The sequence below is a fragment of the Myotis lucifugus genome, unplaced genomic scaffold (genome assembly GCF_000147115.1).
Source record: "Myotis lucifugus unplaced genomic scaffold, Myoluc2.0 scaffold_716, whole genome shotgun sequence".
Classification (NCBI taxonomy): domain Eukaryota; kingdom Metazoa; phylum Chordata; class Mammalia; order Chiroptera; family Vespertilionidae; genus Myotis; species Myotis lucifugus.
This window is the reverse complement of record NW_005871764.1, coordinates 50,586-69,824: the sequence shown is the minus strand read 5'-3', so window position 1 is coordinate 69,824 and position 19,239 is coordinate 50,586. Positions and strand designations below refer to the sequence as shown.

At 57.6% G+C, this 19,239-nt stretch overlaps 1 protein-coding gene across 1 annotated transcript in view; it reads right to left on the bottom strand.

The window, feature by feature from the left end:
* Positions 1 to 6,736: 6,736 nt before the first annotated feature.
* CARMIL1 (capping protein regulator and myosin 1 linker 1) overlaps positions 6,737 to 19,239 on the bottom strand; it is a 62,518-nt gene continuing 50,015 nt past the window's right edge. The window contains 7 exon segments of the mRNA XM_023746655.1: positions 6,737 to 7,015; positions 12,564 to 12,704; positions 13,414 to 13,533; positions 13,536 to 13,595; positions 14,123 to 14,201; positions 17,178 to 17,601; positions 18,164 to 18,267. Coding sequence (XP_023602423.1) covers positions 6,879 to 7,015; positions 12,564 to 12,704; positions 13,414 to 13,533; positions 13,536 to 13,595; positions 14,123 to 14,201; positions 17,178 to 17,601; positions 18,164 to 18,267 — 1,065 coding nt within the window. The 3' untranslated portion in view covers positions 6,737 to 6,878.

Below are 19,239 nucleotides of genomic sequence, written 5' to 3'. Positions count from 1 at the left end.
TGTACGTGAGACTTTTCGATTTATGAGAACGTCTATAAAATACGGCACACATTGAAATATTTCCGTTTCTTCGCTAAAGTTCCAGTTATGACAACGCATCTAATCTTTTCAAAGTTCCTTTATCCTGAATCTTTACCCTCACATTTAACACACATCTGTTCCCTGGGGTATTGGCCAAGCACTCACCCAGCGGTTAGAACTTGCCAGGCACGTTTTCTCAGAGCCTCGTCCACACGGGTTCAGTGATTCTCATAACGGCCCAAGGGGCAGGCATAGCGAGCCTCGTCCCCCTGGTTATACGGATCAGGGAACTGGGCCCAGGGAGGTCAGGGAGCCCGCCTGAGGCCACAGGGCTAGGCCCGGGTCCACGCCCAGGGAGCTGGTCCCGAGGCCGCGCACGGCCGCCCTGTGCTGCCCGCCTCCACCAGGTGCCTCTTCTGTGCCCAGAATCTGACTCCCAGGGTCCCGTCTGGCCTGTCTCTGGAGCGTCTCTTAGACCTTCCCCAGCGACCGCCTTGCCTTCCTCCCTTCTTGCATGTCCTTGCCTTGTCCTCAAGACACTCAATCTCTATGCCACACGTGCTTTAGAGTTATTACCCCACTCCCCGCCCCCCCCAAAAAAAGACCAAAAAATAACCCTGGCCGGTGTGGCTCAGTGGTTAGAGTATCGGCCTGTGGACCAAAGGGTCCCGGGTTCAATTCCGGTCAAGGGCATGTCCCTGGGTTGCAGGCTCCTCCCCGGCCCAGGCCCTGGTCGGGGCACATGCAGGAGGAACCCAATCGATGTATCTCTCACATCGATGTTTCTCTCTGTCTTTCTCTCTCTCTTCCACTCTCCCTAAAAATCAATGGATAAATATCCTCGGGTGAGGATTAACAACAACAACAAAAAGACCAAATAATGGACCCTATCAGAGAAGTCGTTTTTAAGAAAAAGTAGGTCTGACTTTGCCTCTGTTTCTGTGGGCTTGATGCCGGGTTTTCTTAATTTGATTGTTAGCTTTTGAGCATGCTATTCTAGGTTGGGTCCAAAGAGGGAAAAAATGTTGATTTTTATTCTCTCGCAACCATAAATATTCCTTTGCCCACTTTCACTTGGTTCTCGGAAGTTTCCTGGAGAAGCTGAGGGTACCCTGACGCAGCGACACCCAGGTGGGTGCTACTCATCCTGTAAGGTGAGGATGGCCCCACGCGAGGCGGCGCACTTACCGCGTCCTAGTGGGCGAAGATCTGCTCAAAGTCCCACTTCCGCTCTTCCGTGGAGCAGGCCTGTGCGCGGAGAAGGCGGGTCAGCTCGGCAACGGCACGTCAGTCGTGTTCTTTCTTCCAGGGTCTTGGACAGTTTTACACACTTTGAGTCGATGACCTCTTATCCCTTGAGCAGCGGTTCTCAACCTTCTGGCCCTTTAAATACAGTTCCTCATGTTGTGACCCAACCATAAAATTATTTTCGTTGCTACTTCATAACTGTCATGTTGCTACTGTTATGAATGGTAATGTAAATATCTGATATGCAGGATGGTCTTAGGCGACCCCTGTGAAAGGGTGGTTCGACCCCCAAAGGGGTCGCGACCCACAGGTTGAGAACCGCTGCCCTTGATTCTCACTCAGCCTTGTCAGCCTCCAGATACGTTTAAGACAAGACGATGCCTTCCTTTCTCCCTCCTCCCTCTCAAATCTCCCGAGAACCACGCGTGCCAGAAACCCGTCCAGAGAAATGTCCCTACTCACGTCCATTTTAAATGAAGAAAAAAGTTTTCCTGAAGAGCCAGAATCCTAAATGGAGGGGGAAAAAGGTAATTGACATGAGGATCTATCAACGCTCGGTTAAAGCAAATTCATAACCCGGATGCGAGGAAGAGGCAGGCAATTCCCAGATTCTTCTGCAGGTGGATGGGTGCTTGGAAAATAAGAATTTATAGGCTATACAAACAAAGACAGACATTACTTGGGAAGACTTTCATAGGGATTAGGAGTCATCAGAGAGACACTTTTAAAAATTTATCTTGGTGATCCAGCCAGCATGCATCGGCCTGCGGACTGAAGCGTCCCAGGTTTGATTCCCGAGCAGGGCACAGGCCCGGGTTACAGGCTCCATCCCCAGTGAGGGGTGTGCAGGAGGCAGCGGGTCAATAGTTCTCTCTCAGCATTGATGTTTCTGTCTCTCTCTCCCTCTCCTTTCCTCTCTGAAATAAATTAAAAAAATATTTTTAAACAAATTTATCTTGGTGGAAAATGACACAATACCAGGTTATGAAAATTCTCTCCTCCATGAAAGCAACAAGAAAACTAGCAAAAAACAAACAAACAAACAAAAAACCAACTTTTTCAAAACTCTGGAAATTAACCAAAGGCTTAAACATTGTATGAGAAGGTCGTGCGTTGTGGTCTGGGGAGAAGAGCTTGCGGGATCTTCTCGAAGAGAAGGGCTTGGGGGAGACCTGACCTCTGCCTCCCACCAAGAAGGGTGTGCGGTCCCCACCCCCTCGGACGCTGACCCTGGACAGACGACACGGCCGCCAGCTGCTCACCTGGCCAGGTCACTGAGACCCAACTGGCCGTCTTTGTTTTTGTCGAAGAGCTTCATCTGGAGCAGAGGGGACGCGGTGGTGAGGGCATGAGTCAGGGACACTCACTCTGGCAGCCACTAAGGTGCCCTCCTCTCTGCCCCCCGAGGCTCACACCCTTGGCACCCCTCGTCCCCCGAACATGAACTCAGCAGCAACAGTCTACACGCTTTGCTACAGCTCGTGCGTGGGTGACCTTCTCAGACACTCTCATCCCTGGAGGTTTGGTTCTAACCGAGAGCCCCAGTCAACTGAGCTTTTTTAAAAATATATTTTTTATTTATTTAAGAGAAGAAGGGAGAGGGAGAGAGAGAGAAACATCCATGATGAGAGCAGATGTGAGCACCGAGCCTCAGTTTGCAGGGTCAGAGCACGCATTTCCGATGGCTTGTTTGTGGTTAATTATTAACAAAGACAAAGCAGGTGTCAGGGAGCCCCATGTTCTTCTCGGGTAGTTTTGGGGGGAAGGGGGGAGGGACAGCGTCTTTTTGAAAGTCAATCAGATTCCTCCTCCTTTGAGAGAGGGGGGTTCCACACCTGTCACTCAGCACACACTGAGCACATGGAGGGGAGCCCCGCCTCAAGTACACATGACACTGTGATCGTATATATACATGGTCTCCCTCACACATATATCTAGATAGACACAGACACACACACACACATTGGGAAAGTGGGGCCAAGCCCTCCTCCCCTGAACCCCCGCACCCCCAGGTGAGACCCAGGCAGCCTCCCTCCCCCGGGCGGCCTGTGTCGCCTTGATGGCTGGAAGACACCTTTCCTTCTCCTTCGCGGGTGAGCCCCGCGACACCCCTGCTCACTTCGGGGTCCAAGCGCTGCCAGACCTCCGGAAGCCCGCGGCGCCCCAGGCGGCCCGCGCGCTGTCCATGGTGCTGACGCGAGCGCACCGCGTTCGGAGCAGCCCGAACCTGAGGTCAGGACTGACTCCTCCTCCCACCGCTGTCCGCCCCTCCCCGCCGGCTTCTTCCCTCGCGGACCTTCTCTGAGGCTCTGGGCACCGAGTCTGCGGCTGGCGCCCTGGTGTCGCTCAGGGGTCCCCAAGCCCCGCTGCCCGTGTGACCGGGAAGACAGATGCCTGGAGCCCGCCGCCCTGGGTCCCGCGCCCCTCCTCCCCGCCCCCCTTCCGGGTCCCCCCTTCCCTGTCCCCCCCTTCCCTGTCCCCCCCCTTCCCTGTCCTCTCCCTCTGGGGCAGGGCCTGGGGGTAGGCAGCATCCATGGTCCCTGCCTTCACCCTTAAAACCTCTCAAACTCACAGGAAACATCCCCCTTCCATCGGACTCACTTCCAAACTTGTGTCTCAAGGGTTTTGTTTGTTTTGTTTTTAATATATTTTTATGGATTTCAGAGAGGAAGGGAGAGGGAGAAACATCAGCGATGGAGGGAATCATGGATCGGCTGCCTCCTGCACGGCCCACACTGGGGATCGAGCCCACAACCCAGGCCTGGGCCCTGACGGGGAATCGGACGGTGACCTCCTGGCTCCTAGGTCGATGCTCAGCGCTCAAGGTGTTGCCTAGAGGGAGCTCCCGGTTAAAGGGTTGAGGAGGTGGCCGGTTAGGGCCCTTGGACCTGACTTAGAAATGAAGTCTGTGGGGGGGGGGGAGCGGAGAGGGGTACCCACATCTGTCATGGGACTGGGGGGTCAGGTTCGGAGCCTCGCATTCTCTCATACAGAGATTTCCTTCTGGGAAAACCATTCGAACCCTGGACCGAGACAGAGCCACCGGAAGGCGTTTAAAGAGACAGGATCAGCAGGAGCGGGAGCCCCCAGGAGGTGGGAGGCTCTCCCAGGTGGGAAGGGGGGGCTGGGCCTGGGGGGGGGGCGGGGGCACTAACCCGAGAGGCTCGCTGTCCAACCAGAAACTCGGAGTAAAGCAAACAACGCAGCGGAAGTCGACCCAGGTAACTGATGCAGCATATGGTTCACGTGGCCCCGTCCACGGAGACCTGCCTGGCACGGCCGGGAGCGAGGACTTTGCGCTGATGTTTTTAAACGCCTCCCTGGGTTACAGTGGAACCGCTGCCTCGCCGCTTCCTCCCGGCTCCCGCTGCCTCCGTCCTGGTCTCTCTATCACTTGGGTGTGGCTTCGCTGAAGGACAGCCTGGGAAGGAAGAGACTTGGGGGGACTCGTATGATTTTCCATCAATTCCTACCACTTTCAAAAGGAGGTTCGAATGTATGCGTGACTCTGGTCGGTTTCCACAGCGGCCGGCGGAAGCTCGGGGTGGCGCAGAGTGGTTCTTGTTGTCGCGGCCGATTTCATTTCCTCCCGCAGTGACTTCCTGCTCCCTCATTAGCTCGGCTAACGAGGCCCCTGGTCCCAGACACGTCCGTGGCCGGCACGCGCAGCACTGCTACTTAACCCTGACGCTCGCACCGAACTCCGAGTTAGAGCGAACCCACACAGGCAGCCAAAATGGGGAGACAAAGAAACAACCCCCAACCGAGAGAGCAAGAGAATTCTCCGGAAGAGGGGATAAATGAAGCAGAGATAAGAAGCTTATCTGAAACCGAGTTCAGAGTAATGATGGTAAAGACGCTCAACAGCACGAGAAAAGATGTGGTAACTGTGAAAACAGAAAGAACGACACAGCACAGAAGGACACACTGGGAGGAGCACGCAGCAGATTAGGGGGAGCTGAGGGGCGGGTCCGTGAGGTAGAAGACAGGGTGTTGAAAAAACTCAGAGAACCAAAAAGAAAAAACAAGTAGAATATCTGCATCTTTTTACAAAGTCAGAATGGTGTTTCCGGCTGGGACTGCACACAGGCTTCCTTTGGCATCACCCCCAGTAGCTACCGAGCATTCAAACAGGGGGACCCCTCACGGTCTGTATAGTGCCCCTTAGAATTAGAGGGTGGCCTCACTTGAACACCACCCAGTTCCCAAGGGCGGAGGAAGTAGACGAAAAGAAATTGGACAGTGTTTGTCATAAAAAAAAAATACTGGAACTAGAGCAAATGCTTTAATATATATATATTATATATAATATATACCCTTTTGTTTCTTTTGTAATCACATGAATACGAAAGATCACTTAAATAATGTAGCTCAGAAAATGAGAAAAGAAAGACTCCCCCATAGTTTGACCACCCAGAGACAACGAAGGGCAGTAACTCACTGGTGTACGTCCTCCGGGGGCGTTTACAGGCACCAACATGGGATCACACGCTAACTCCCTTTCCCTTAACGGGTAAACACCTCTCAGGTCACGCCCTGGTTCGCACTCGCGTCCCGCGTGACCTGGCTCCTTCCCGGGTGCGAGCAGGTGACAGGAGCAGCAGCTCGTGGACGCTGACGTCGCCGGCGTGAGTCCCTGGGAACCGGGTGCTCCTGGATCTTGGACCCAAAAGCAACGTTCGTCACCAAAGCCAAACGTAAAAACACCACGGCAGCAGCTGAATTCCACTTGTAAAATCATTTATTGGTATAAATATACATATGCATAAAATACCTCCAGCGTGTCAGGGAAGTGACTGTTTGTGACATGTCGTAAAAAGAGTAGTATTTTTTATTTGTTTACAGGTCTCTTAAATTCTCTCTTAAAATTACACCTTCAAAGCTAATATGCAGACAAATTAAAGACATTTAAAAAACATACACATATCCGTAAACCCTCATTCCAGTCTGCTGTGCACTCAACCCGGGCACGTGGGAGAGGCAGCGGGGCCTCCCGCCCAGTCCCACCGCGCCTGCCGGTGGGTGGGAAGGCCCAGGCCGCCGCCCGCGTGGGGACGCACCATCCCCCTTGGGAGAATGGAGACACCACCCCGAGACCCAGCATATATAATCTATACAAAGGGCTTATTAGTGTGCTCGGTCGTAATTACAAGGTGCGACTGCAAACCGCTCCCAGTAAGAGCAAACCGCTCCGTGGGCTGGTGCCCATCTGACGCAGGCACGGGCGGCAGGACCCACGGCCACCCGGACGTGTCCCTGTGCGCGTGAGTGCCCAGTAACCCCGGCACCTCCCCACGCTCCTCCTGCAGGGCAGCAGCAGCAGCAGCTGCCAAGGAGAAATTCAAGTATGGCCGCTGGCACTGCTGGCATCGGCTGAAGGTATAGGCAGGAACGCCGAGGGCCGAGAGAAGCCCAAGCAAATGTGCTCTGATTACCAAGAAATGGCTGTGTTTCTGGTTTCAATAGAAAGAAAGGATGAAGGAAAAAGCAAGGGAAGCAGCACCGAGAGATGAGGCTGAGGAGAGACGAGGCCGAGGAGGCGGGGGCAGCCCTGGTGCCTCTCTGGTGGCCGGCCAGGCACCTGCCCGGGACATCTGGGGCCTTGACCTTCACACGAAGATGAACTCCTTCTCGGCCTCCTCCCCGGAGTCGCTGGACTTGCTGCCCTGCCGGCCGTCCTTGCTGGGGGACCATGGCTTCTGGTCCTGGTACTCCTGGGGCTGCTGGCCCCAGCTTTTCCTCCAAACTGAAACGGAAGCAGAGAGGGAGGGAGGTCGTCACGCTGATTAACCAACAACACCGGCCGCCCAGCAACGGGGTGAGACCGGCCCGTCGGGGGGCACGGGGTTCCTCAGAAACCCGCAGCGATCACATCTAGAGACTCAGACAGAAACGAAAGACAAACCAGCAAAAGACAGGTCGCAGCACGAACACATACACCCCAGCCTGTGGGGGGGAGTCCCAGGGCTGTGGTGGAGAATCGGGGGCGAGAAGCCCACAGGGCAAGGACGGCGGGAGAGAAGGGGGTGCCTGGAAGGAGGGCGCTCTGAAGCCGCAGTGCCCGGTGCCAGGTGACCATGTCACACCTGTCACAGGTGTCCCCACACAGCAGAGGGACCGGGCGGCAGCCTCGGGTACGAGAACTGCCGCGATTCCTCGCAGACGGGAAGGGCCCCTGGGGCCTGGCAGAGCGATGACGGAGACGGAGCCTGGGGCCGTCGTCACCTCTCCTCCCGTTTCACCGCTGCTCCTCACGGCCACCGGAAGGCGGGCTTTGTGAGACCGGGGACCAGGACCTCAGGGCCACCTCTCCCCCAGGCCACTCTTCCCCACTCGGTCAGGGCTGCCTGGCTGTCCCTGGGAAAGGCTCAGGGGGCCCTCGGGTGTGGCCGGGACAGGCGTTAACTATGACTCACAAGCCGATGTGCAGAGACCACTTCAGCGGATGCCGCAGCCACACTGTGAGCAGCTGCCTCACGCCTCACAGGTCCACAGCCCGCCAGGGCCACGCCGTGGACAAGCCCTCGGACCCGCTGACCACTTCCACGTCACTGCGATGCTACGACGCCCATCTCAGCAGGAACTGGCTACTTAAATGTTTAGCCCACAAACGAGCAAGGGCTTCAGAAAGTGGAAGCTCCGGAAAACGAATGCTCAAAACGCAAACCCAAAAACGTGCTTCTATTTGCCCTGGCGGACATCTGCAATGGTGTCAAGAATTTTTTTTTAAATAAAATAATTTTTAAAAAGAAAAAGGGGAAGGGAGTAAGAAGTACAAATTGGCCCAGCTGGGCAGGGTTGGTGGTTGAGTGTTGACCCAGGAGGTCACAGCTCGATTCCCGGTCAGGGCACATGCCCGGGTTGCGGGCTCAATCCCCAGTGCAGGAGGCAGCTGATCGGTGATTCTCTCTCATCATTGCTGTTTCTCTCCCTCTCTCCCTCTCCCTTCCTCTCTGAAATAAAAAAAAAAATTTTTTTAATTAAGTTTTAAAAATGCCCTAACTTAACACATTGCGGGCCAGTAGTTTTATTGCCAGCTTTACCCAGTGGCCAGGTAAGTTTCTATTGAACGAGTACAAAAAACGTTTTACATAAATTTAAAGGCACGCTTTAAAATTAAATACCCATTGCATTTTTTAAGTTATTTATTACATGTTCTTATAAGCTAATATCTTTTTAATGTATGAGACTTGGTAAAACACTGTGTAATATGAAGCGAGAATTCCGTCCGCAATGTGTTAGAATAAATACATAAATGGACTCTCAGAGTCAGGTGGCCCGTGCAACCATCACAGGCCTCCAAAGCCAAACCAGCCATTTTCTTTAAGAAAACGGGGCACACTCTGACCAGACATCACGCTGCCCCGCGAAAGGAAGAGGGGGCACCACAGGAAATTCAAAAGACGCAACCACAGATATTCCCAGTAAAGAAAGCAGGCGTTTCACCCGCCCAACGACATCAAGACGGCCACACAGTGAGAACACAGTAACGCGGTGCAGCAGGCAGCGTGCTTTCAGAACCACAGCCTCTGTCTGTTTCGTGGTCACGAGACTGAGGAAAGGAGAAATCTGTTCAGCGTAAACAGAGCTGCTTTCGAAGACTTAAAGGGAAGGATGCACAGCACTGACAGAACTGCTCTGCCGACTGCGACTGGTTGAACCAGACATCATTCCGAAAGCAGACTGCAGGCAGCGCCCAAGGGCGAACACAGCCGAGTGCTAGGAACTGGCACTAACAAAACAACATTACATATTATACGTAAAATCACTTTAATTGAAGCCCCTGTAAAAATCACTTTTTGTTGTTCCTGCCAGTATTTCAAGAAATTGAGGCAAAAAGCAAATACAAGATGGTCCCATTTAATCCCACCAAATTGAGAATTTTAAACCAGAGAGGTCACGGGAAAAACCTGAGACAGACACAGAGCTCCCTGCCTGTCTGAGGGCTGGCTTCTCTCTGCCTTCCTCCTCTTTTCATTCCAGGTCAAGGGATGACCAGCGTGGCACAGTGGGGCGGGGAGGGTGTCTCTGGGTCCGTGTGTTGTCTGAGGTGCGTTTAGTGGCCGATTGAAGAAGGAACATCGCATTGAATCAAAGGAGCTTTGCTAATAAAGTGACATTCGGCGACTGATACCGCAGTTCAAATGCAAATTTCCAAAATCTAGAAACATCTGGGACCTTGGGTGTCCTTATCAAAAAAGGGACAATAGAGAGACCGAGCTTCCGATTTCACATACTCTCAAAAAAGCTCTGCCTCGCCCTGGCTGGTGTTGCTCAGTGGATAGAACATCAGCCTGTGGACTGTAGGGTCCCAGGTTCGATTCTGGTCAAGGGCACACGCCCGGGTTGCGGGCTCGATCCCCAGCAGGAGGCAGCCGATCAATGATTCTTAGGTTTTGTAAGTCAACCCTTTTGCCCCAGATGGAAGGACCAACCTGTTGCCATTTAGAAAAAAATAAAAAATCAGCTGCATGAATCATCGGGGTCTCCTGACAGAAGTGACCCAATTCCAGTCCGTGTTGGTTAGTGCCAGTTCATAGCGTCGGGGCCAAAAGGGGTGACAACCGAGGGCTCTAACCAGTTGTTGGCTGTGGCTTCCGGTGCCCAGCTGCCTTCGCCGCCTCCTCCGCCAGGACAAGGCCGCGTTTCGCAGGTCTGTTCCCTCCACGGGACGGCCTGCCACTGTCCCGATCTGAGGGCCTTTTGTCACCATCGCCTCTTTGCACCACTGAGGAGAAGGGAGGCATTCCACCCTTGATCGTAGCGCACACGTCAGTGTGGCGGCCCCAAACCGGCAAAGGAACGCACATTCCAATGGAGCAGCAGGCTCACCCCCCTAGGACTCAAGGAACCTACGGGTCGGTTCTGGTCAGATGTGCCGTTACCTACAGAATCCAACAGCCAGCGTGATGGAAGTGGTGACCCCGTGCACAGTGGGGGAGCCCCGTGCACAGTGAGGGGAGCCCCGTGCACAGTGAGGGAGCCCCGTGCACAGTGAGGGGAGCCCCGTGCACAGTGAGGAGCCCCGTGCACAGTAAGGAGCCCCGTGCACAGTGAGGGAGCCCCGTGCACAGTGAGGGGAGCCCCGTGCACAGTGAGGGGAGCCCCGTGCACAGTAAGGAGCCCCGTGCACAGTGAGGGGAGCCCCGTGCACAGTGAGGGGAGCACCGTGCACAGTGAGGGAGCCCCGTGCACAGTGAGGAGCCCCGTGCACAGTGAGGGGAGCCCCGTGCACAGTGAGGGGAGCCCCGTGCACAGTGAGGGGCCTCGTGCACAGTGAGGGGCCCCGTGCACAGTGAGGGGAGCTCCAAGTCTGCCCCCAAATGGTGCCAATGAAAAAGGTCCCCAAATGTTACCATCTGACCCCAGGATGAATGAACGAAAGTCACATTCACGATGGGAGAACCCGAAGAACCACGGCCGTTTACCTGCGTCAGTAATGACGGGGACGCGCTAGTCCGGAGGGAGGCAGAGAACAAGGAAACGGGACCAGCATGAATAAGGCACCAGAAACCAGGAAGGAGCAACACTTTTTAGAGGAAAGGAAGACACAGCGAGGCTCCCTGTCCTGAGCCGGCTCGAGTGACGGACGAGGTCAAGACCCGCCCAGCACCCGGACGGGGCACGCCATCCTCCGACCTCACGCCTGTCCGCAGTTCGACACCAACCCCAAGGGCTACCGTGGTGACGATTCCGGACCCACTCACTCTGGATCCCACGGGGAGTGACGGTCCCCGTGGCGCTGTGTCCCCGCCATCTCCCTGGGAAGGGGGGGCGGGACCCGTCCTCACGCTCACTCAGGGGGAGGAGAACCCAACGTCCACCCACGAGGCCCGCGAAGGGGTGACGAGCAGCTCATGCATCTCAACCTCTCGGGGGAAGAATGACTCGGTCCAAGCAGCTGAGGGCACTGGTCAGCCAGAGAGGCTCGGGGTCCACATCTCACCCACGGAGCCGCCCACTAACTCGAGGCCTCGTTTCAATCACACGGGCAGCCCGGCCCGTGGCCCAGTGGCTGAGCATTGACCTATGAACCAGGAGGTCACGGTTCGATTCCTGGTCAAAACGGTCAGGGCACGTGCCCAGGTTGCAGGCATCATTCCCAGAGGGGGGTGTGCAGGAGGCACCGATCCATGATTCTCTCTCATCATTGATGTTTCTATCCCTCTCTCCCTCTCCCTTCCTCTCTGAAATCAATAAAAACATATTTAAGCCCTAACCAGTTTTGCTCAGTGGATAGAGCGTCGGCCTGCGGACCCCAGGGTCCCGAGTTCGATTCTGGTCAAGGACCTGTACCTCGGTTGCAGGCTCCTTCCAGTTGGAGCACGTGCTTGAGGCAGCCAATGGCTGTTTCTCTCACACGGTGTTCCATGTCTTTCCCTCTCTCTTCCTCTCTCTCTGAAAATCAACGGGAAAATATCCTCCAAGGACAGCACCCCAGAGGCGCTGTGCGTCCAGCAGAACGAGAGCGAGACCGTGGGGTGCCGAGGCCCGACAGGGCCCCCAGCGCCGCCCCTGGTCCCAGTCCGGGAGGCAGCGTGTGCACCTAGGACTGTCCTGCCCTACCCACCCCCGCGTTAGAGGGAGCACATGGGGAGGTGCCGGCCGAGCGCGTCCCTCCGCGGCCACTCTGCTGGGAACGCGCCCGACCCGTGACAGACGGAGCCTGTGAGCCCCGAGGCCACGCAGGACTGGCGGGCGCCCTGAGCCACAGCAACGTCACTGACGACAGGGGAGCTTGTGCTGGAAACAGGGGGCCTGGAACCCCACAGGGCGCACCAAACAATGTCTACGGCCCCGCAGGTGAGGGGGCCAGGGCAGGAGCAGAGGGCGCGGTTACAGATCTGAGGCCTCTGGGCCGCAGTCTCAGTGGGGGGCAGGGAGAGGGGGGGGTGTCTCTCTATGTGTATGACCTCCATCCTGACCCCGGGACCTCCATCCTGACCCCATGACCTCCATCCCGACCCTGTGACCTCCATCCTGACCCCACAACCTCCATCCCGACCCCGTGACCTCCATCCCGACCCCGTGACCTCCATCCTGACCCCATGACCTCCATCCCAACCCCGTGACCTCCATCCCGACCCTGTAACCTTCAGCCCGACCCCGTGACCTCCATCCCAACCCCGTGCCGTCAATAACGCGGACTCGAGGGTCTGCACCCAGAAAGGGCAGGGGTCCCAGCACGTAACCCGAGGGATGCTGACGTCACTGGAAACGAGGAGCCTGTCCCGGGGGCAGCCCTTCTCCTGAGTGAGTCCCCGGGGAGAGCTGGGCGGGGCGGGCGTCCCTACCTTCCTGGGAGAACGGCCTGGGGCTGGGCTGGGGGCTGCCCTGGCCTTCCCGCTCCTTGTCCACGGGCACCTTCCTCAGGACGGGAGGGAGCAGCGCGACCCTGGGGGAGCCCAGGCCGGAAGGGGAGTCCGGGACGTCCTCTGCGGAGACACAAGCACACGGTCATGCGGCTCCGCAGCCGGTTCCTCCAACGGCAGCAGCGGTTTCTTTCCACAGACACTCAGGCTCCTCAAACAGCATCACGGACTTTCCTGGCCACGAGTCCCCTCTGCCCCTGACTCCAAGCCGCCCGGCGGCAGGCGCCCCTGGTGGGGCTGCGGGGGGACACTTACAAAACAGGCGGCTCAGTGGTTGAGCACCGACCTATGAACCAGGAGGTCACGGTTCAGTTCCCGGTCAGGGCACATGTCAGGTTAGAGGCTCGACCCCGTGTGGGGCGCGCAGGAGGCAGCCGATCCATGAGTCTCTCTCGTCATTGATGTTTCCGTCTCTCTCTCCCTCTCCCTTCCTCTCTGAAGTTAATAAAACATTTAAAAAAACAGGCCCAGGTTCGCCACACCCTGCCCTGAACCCCAAATACGTCACAGCATAGGGGCCCTCCCTCAGCCTCAGCCTCCACCTCGCGGGCTCTGACCTGGAGGCCGGTACAGACAGACGCCTCCTCTGTCCCTCCTGTGCCTGCAGCCCCGACGCAAGGAGTCCCGGAGGCGCTGGCCCAGGTGCTGACCAGAGGCCCCGCCTGCCCGTCCCTTTCCCGGCCTCCAGCCGTTCCCACGGCCCCTGCAGGACCCCGAGCCCACGCTCACGACCCCGGAGACCACCTGGTGCCGCGTCCCCGCCGAGCCTCACCTGCCCGCGAGGGCGTCCTGGGCTTCTGCGGGAGGGCGGGCCGCGCGGCCGGGCTGGGCTTGGGTGACTGCAGGGCGGGCTTGGCGTTGGAGGCGCTCCGGCCCCGGAAGCCCGCGTCCACTCGGGGTCCGCTTTGGCGTTCTTCTCTGGGGTCGCCGGGAGCGCGGGGTGCAGTCTAGGCACTGAAGTGAAAATGGGGACAAAAGGCAACTTTAAAACTCAGAGAGCCCGGCTGGTGTGAGCGTTGACCTAGGAACCAGGAGGTCACGGTTCCTTTTCCGGTTGGGGCACAGGCCCGGGTTGTGGGCTCGACCCCCAGTAGGGGGCGGGCGGGAGGCAGCCGATCCATGATTCTCTCTCATCACTGATGTTTCTCTCTCTCCCTCTCCCTTCCTCTCTCTGAAAGGAATAAAAATATTTTAAAAAATAACATCAGCAGTCCCCAACTGCCCCCCCACGTCCATAGTTTATAGGTTCTTCTCAATGGAATGTCTCCCCTTTGGGGAGGGGAAAGGCACCCCGTTTGGGACAGGCCACGGGTGGGGCCGGGCCCCAGGTGCGCTGGCAGGAGGAGGAGGGAAGGCTGAGGACAGGAAACACAGAGGCCGCTTTGCCCCGCCCCCACTGTTTCCCTCCTGTCAATCATCTGTGACTCTGGAACCGGCAGGTGTTGGGGGGGAGGGGGGAGGGGCTGCGCCTCCTGACTCACCTGCCCCGCCTCCATCCAGCTGCTCCCCGCTCGATGCCGGGCTGGGTGGGTCCTGGGAGGCGGCGTCGTTCCCGAGCTTCTAAAAAACCCAGCACCCCCCAAAGTGCGTGTTCATTTAAAGTGAGAGGCACAGAGCAGACAGCGGCGACAAGAATGGCGCTTTGCTGTCAATCCTCACCCGAGGGCGTTCTCCATGGATGTTTAGAGAGAGTAGGAGAGAGAGACTCGATGTGAGAGAGACACATCGACTGGTTGCCTCCTGCAAGAGCCCTGACCAGGGCCCGGGAGGAGCCTGCAACCCAAGTACCGTCCTTGCCCGGAATCGAACCCGGGACCCTGCGGTCCGCAGGCCAACGCTCTGCCCACTGAGCTGAGCTGGCCAGGGCGAGCGCGGCTCTTCAGCTCCTCCCTGGCTGAGCTACTGTGTGAATCTGCCGCCCTCACTCCCGCCTGGGCCCTGACCCTGCACACGGGCAGGACCCGCTCCAAGTGGGGTCGGAACCTCTCCCACAGGAACGCCCCGAAGAGGAGCAAGGTCCCGGGCAGCACCAAGGACACAGGTGTGGTGCGTCAGCGGCAGACACAGGTAAGCCGGCGGGAATGCATTAAGGACGAACCCTGGGCCCGGCCGGCGTGGCTCAGTGGGTAGAGCGTCAGCCTGCGGACTGAAGGGCCCCGGGTTCGATTCCAGTCAAGGGCATGTGCCTCAGGTGCAGGCTCCATCCCTGGCCCCAGGTCAGGGGGCGTTGGGAGGCAACCAATCGATGTGTCTCTCTCAAGTCATTGTTTCTCTCTCTCTTCTCTCCCCCTTCCTTCCTCTCTCTCTAAAAATCAATGGGAACATATCCTCGGGTGAGATTAACAACAAACACAAAACCCCTCAGACTTTATGTGGACGGCGTCTGGCGGGAAGGACGGGGGAGGGGAAACGCTGCTGCGCCAGCCAGGTGGCACCGCGGGCACGCAGCCACCGGGGGCCCAGGAGAGGCCAGGCCGCGAGCACTCAGCACCGGTCGCCCTCCACCTTCCTCCCCTCACAGCTTTCTCGTTAAGTCCACACCTTAAAGTGAACGGTGTGAGGAGCATGGCTCCAGAGGAACTCGAAGACGACATACACATGAATCCATCGCATTTTATCAACAGAACGCTCCCCGCTGACGCGGACGCTGCTGACTGTAGGGGACAATATTGGAAAGCCAACGGGAAGGCCTTCTCTTACTCTATTGTTCTAACAGAGCAGCGACGCGCAACCTTCTTCATCGCAGGGCACACATCCACTAATTACTAAACTTCTGCGGCACACCAAAAAATGTTATTTTCTGCTGGTCTGACCAGAAAAAGAAATAGGTGTAATTCTTATTCGTTCACACCGGGCGGTTACCATTGTGTTAGCTGTTGTCATGCTTCTGTGTAACCATCTCAGGGAAGGGAGGGCGGTGCCCCTGACTAGTCAGGTACTGCACGTTGTAGAAATTCTCGCGGCCCACCGAGTGAAAACCGCTGTCATAGAGGGAATACCCCTGGCTTGTTCAAATCTTTAATACTACGGATTTTTATTATCATTGTTTTACATATATTTTTTTCAATGTTTTTAATGATTTCAGAGAGAAAGGGAGAGGGAGAGATAGAAACATCGATGATGAAAGAATCACTGATTGACTGCCTCCTGCACGCCCCACTCTGGGGCTTGGGCCTGAAACCCAGGCATGGGTCCTGACCAGGAATCGAACCTGGGACCCTTGGGTCCGCAGGCCTACACACTACCCACTGAGCAACCGGCTAGAGCTTGTTGTTAGAGTAAATGGACACTAGGTGGCGCTAGGAGACCACGGGCATGAACTAGCAGAACCACCACTAACCCAGGAGAATTCTATCCCCTGGAGCCTGTTTACATCCCAAACCCAAAGCACCGGGAGAAAGAAAGGCCTGGAGCGCCGCCTCCCACCACAGGCAGCTGCTCTCCAGTGGGAGCCGCCGCCCAGCAGCGCCTGGTGCACACAGCCTGCTCCCCGTCCAAGGAGGCCTATGAAGCCATGAAATGCACAACCGAAGGACGAGTGAGGCAGGAGGGCCCGTAACCAGCAAACTGTCAGGTAACCAAGGAGCCCGTCAACACCTGTGAAACCACGTGGGAGGCAGGACTGGATGAACACGTGACCAAGCGGCGATGCCCGGCCGGCGTGGCTCAGTGGCTGAGCATCGACCTATGAACCAGGGGGCCCGGATTCAATTCCCGGTCGGGGCACATGCCCGGGTTGTGGGCTCCATCCCCAGTGGGGGCCGTGCAGGCGGCAGCCGATCGATGATTCTCTCTCATCACTGATGTTTCTCTCTCTCCCCCTCTCCCTTCCTCTCTGAAATCATTAAAAATATTTTTTTAAAAAAAGAAAACACGCCTGGGTGTATAGAGTCCCCTAAGCAGCCCCCACCCTGCACAGAAAGTCCACCGTTTCCTTCCTGGAAACAAGGCTCCTCCCAGAAAGGAGGGGTGCGACCTCCCTGACTTTGGAGAACCCCGTTCCACAAACTCCGAAGCGCCCAGGGAAACCCACAGGAGCCACGGCCGGGTTGACGTGGCCTGTGGCTCCGGGGCCACAACGAGTCCAGCCCTCCGGGAGCTGCAGGAGGAAACAGGCAGTCGGGGGAGGGGACACCCCGCCTGTACTTCAGCCAGAGGCTGGAGAGTGAACGGCACATCGAGGCTGATGGCGGGGGGGGGGGGCTCGGCAATGTGTACACCACGAAGGACGCTTTCTTCACCGCGTCCGACCGCACGGTGGTCGATATCCCACTGGTTCTAACAGGACACCTGGCTTTCTTTCCTTTGACTTTTAAAGCTGGGATCTCCCCAGGAATGCTCTGGTCTGGAAAAGGGAATGAATCAGGACCTAAGTGAAACCGAGAGCTGCATTTCCACAATAAGAAGCTGGTCTCCGCCCGCCTCCTTGGCCGCGAGGATGGAGTGTCAGCCGCGACAGGGACCAACAGCCGCCCAGGGGCTGCGGCTCTCACCCACGGGGACAAAACCCAAAGACGGTGAGTCCGCGGGCCTCACCTTGTGCGCACCGGCCACTCGCCGCCCCTGCTTGGCCTTCATCTCAGCCAGCAGGCCGCTGCCCATCACCTGGACGCCGTACCGCCGGCTGCCCTGGGGGCTGCCCCTGCCGTCACTAGGCTCCGGCCGCCCCTCGTCCTCCCCGTCCTCGGGGGGCTCGGGCGTCAGCATCTCCTCTGTCCGCTCAGAGCTGTCGTTGTGCTCAGCCGGCCTCAAATCCCGCCGGGGCGTGTCCACGGCTGGACCTCTGCCCGCCCCTTTGGGCGAGGACGGCTCGTCCGCCATCAAGACCGTGGGCGGCCGCTCGGGCTTGGACCGGGGCTTGATCAGGTTGAGGAAGCCACTCCTGCGAGATTCTCTCTTCTTCTTCTCGTCGCCCCCGTCGCCGGGGTCCTGGGCCTCGGGGCCTCTGGCCGATGACCTCCTGGGACAGAGAAGAAGGAACCCTGCTGGCTTCCCTGCAATCCCGGTTCCAGCAGGAACCGTCAAAACACAGACGGGAGCCCGGCGGGCGCGGCTCAGGGGCTGAGCGTCCACCTATGAGCCAGGGGGTCAGGGTTCGACTCCCGGTCAGGGCACAGGCCCAGGTGGTGGGCTCCATCCCCAGTGTGGGGCGCGCAGGAGGCAGCTGATCAGTGATTCTGTCTCATCATTGGTGTTTCCCTCTCTCTCCCTCTCCCTTCCTCTCTGACATCAGTACGAATACATTTAAAAAACAAGAGAAAAGAAGAGCTCTGTTCACCATGGACGCTCCCCATCAGCAGGTCTGGGGGTGAGGCCGGGAGTTTGTGTCTCTAACACGTTCCCAGCTGACAGCCATGTTGCTGGCCTGCAGATCACGTTTGCAAACCCTCAGTATCGTAAAGCCCGTTGAAAAAACCCCTACACGCGTGTGAAATGAATGAGCCTCAGCAGACCCGTCTGAGGCGACTGCCGTGACCACCATGCGGGTGGAACCACGGTCTCGGTCACGGCTCTGGACTCACCGCCTGGTCACCTTCTTGGTGAAGAACTCGTCCACGCCCTCGTCCACTCTCCCCATGAGGCCGTTCCGCTCGCCGTCCTGGGGGCCCACGGTCGCAACGCTCACCTGCCAACCAGACAGCACCACAGTGACCGACGGTCAGAAGGTCACAGACACTGTGGTTACGGTCAAGGCCCTGGGACCACAGGCCGTCCACTGGGACAGAAGTGACGGTTCCAGTGTGACCGGGGCAGGAAGGAAGGGGAGGAACAGGTCACCCAGGCCTGGCGGCGGGTCGCTGCTGCTGCAAAGCCCGGGGGAGAGCCCAGTGTCTACAGGCCGCCCGGCCGGCGGGGCAGGGGCTGAGCGTCGACCTATGAACCGGGAGGTCAGGGTTCGATTCCTGTCAGGGCACAGGCCCGGGTTGTGGACCCCACCCCCAGTGTGGGGCGTGCAGGAGGCAGCCGGTCAATGACTCTCTCTCATCATTGATGTTTCTATCTCTCTCCCTCACCTTTCCTCTCTAAAATAAAAAATATATATATTAAAAATAAAAACCAAAGACCAACAGTGAGCATCCGTGCTCTGGGGACGAGAACATCAGTGTCTCCCAAGGGCGCAGGGCCCCCCACAGCCCCCGTCTCCGCAGGACAGGCGGCTTCCAGGGCCCCCTCATCACGCAGCCAGTGCTGAGCGCTGGGCACAGACCACAGGACCCACCATGGGCCTCCGAGGCCTGGCCGGCCCAGGGCTGGAGCCAGCAAGCACCCGGCACGGGGCAGGGCCGGGGAGGCGGCCCACGCTGTGCACTCGCACACGTCGGGGACAGCGTTGTCCCTGGGTCCTGCAGCCGCCCAGGGAGACGGGGTGGGCTTCCTGCAGGGAGCGGGTCTCAGGGGAGATCTGAGAGGCGAGTAGATACGAGCTCTGGGGTGTGCATGTGTGTGTGCACACATGTGCGTGCAAATGCATGTGGGCATGTATGTGCACGCGTGTCCATGTATGCCCATGTGTGTGCGTGTGCGTGTGCGCATGTGCACGTGTGTGCATGTGTGTGCATGCTGGGGGAGAGAGAAATTCTGCTGCTCTGAGGAAGGC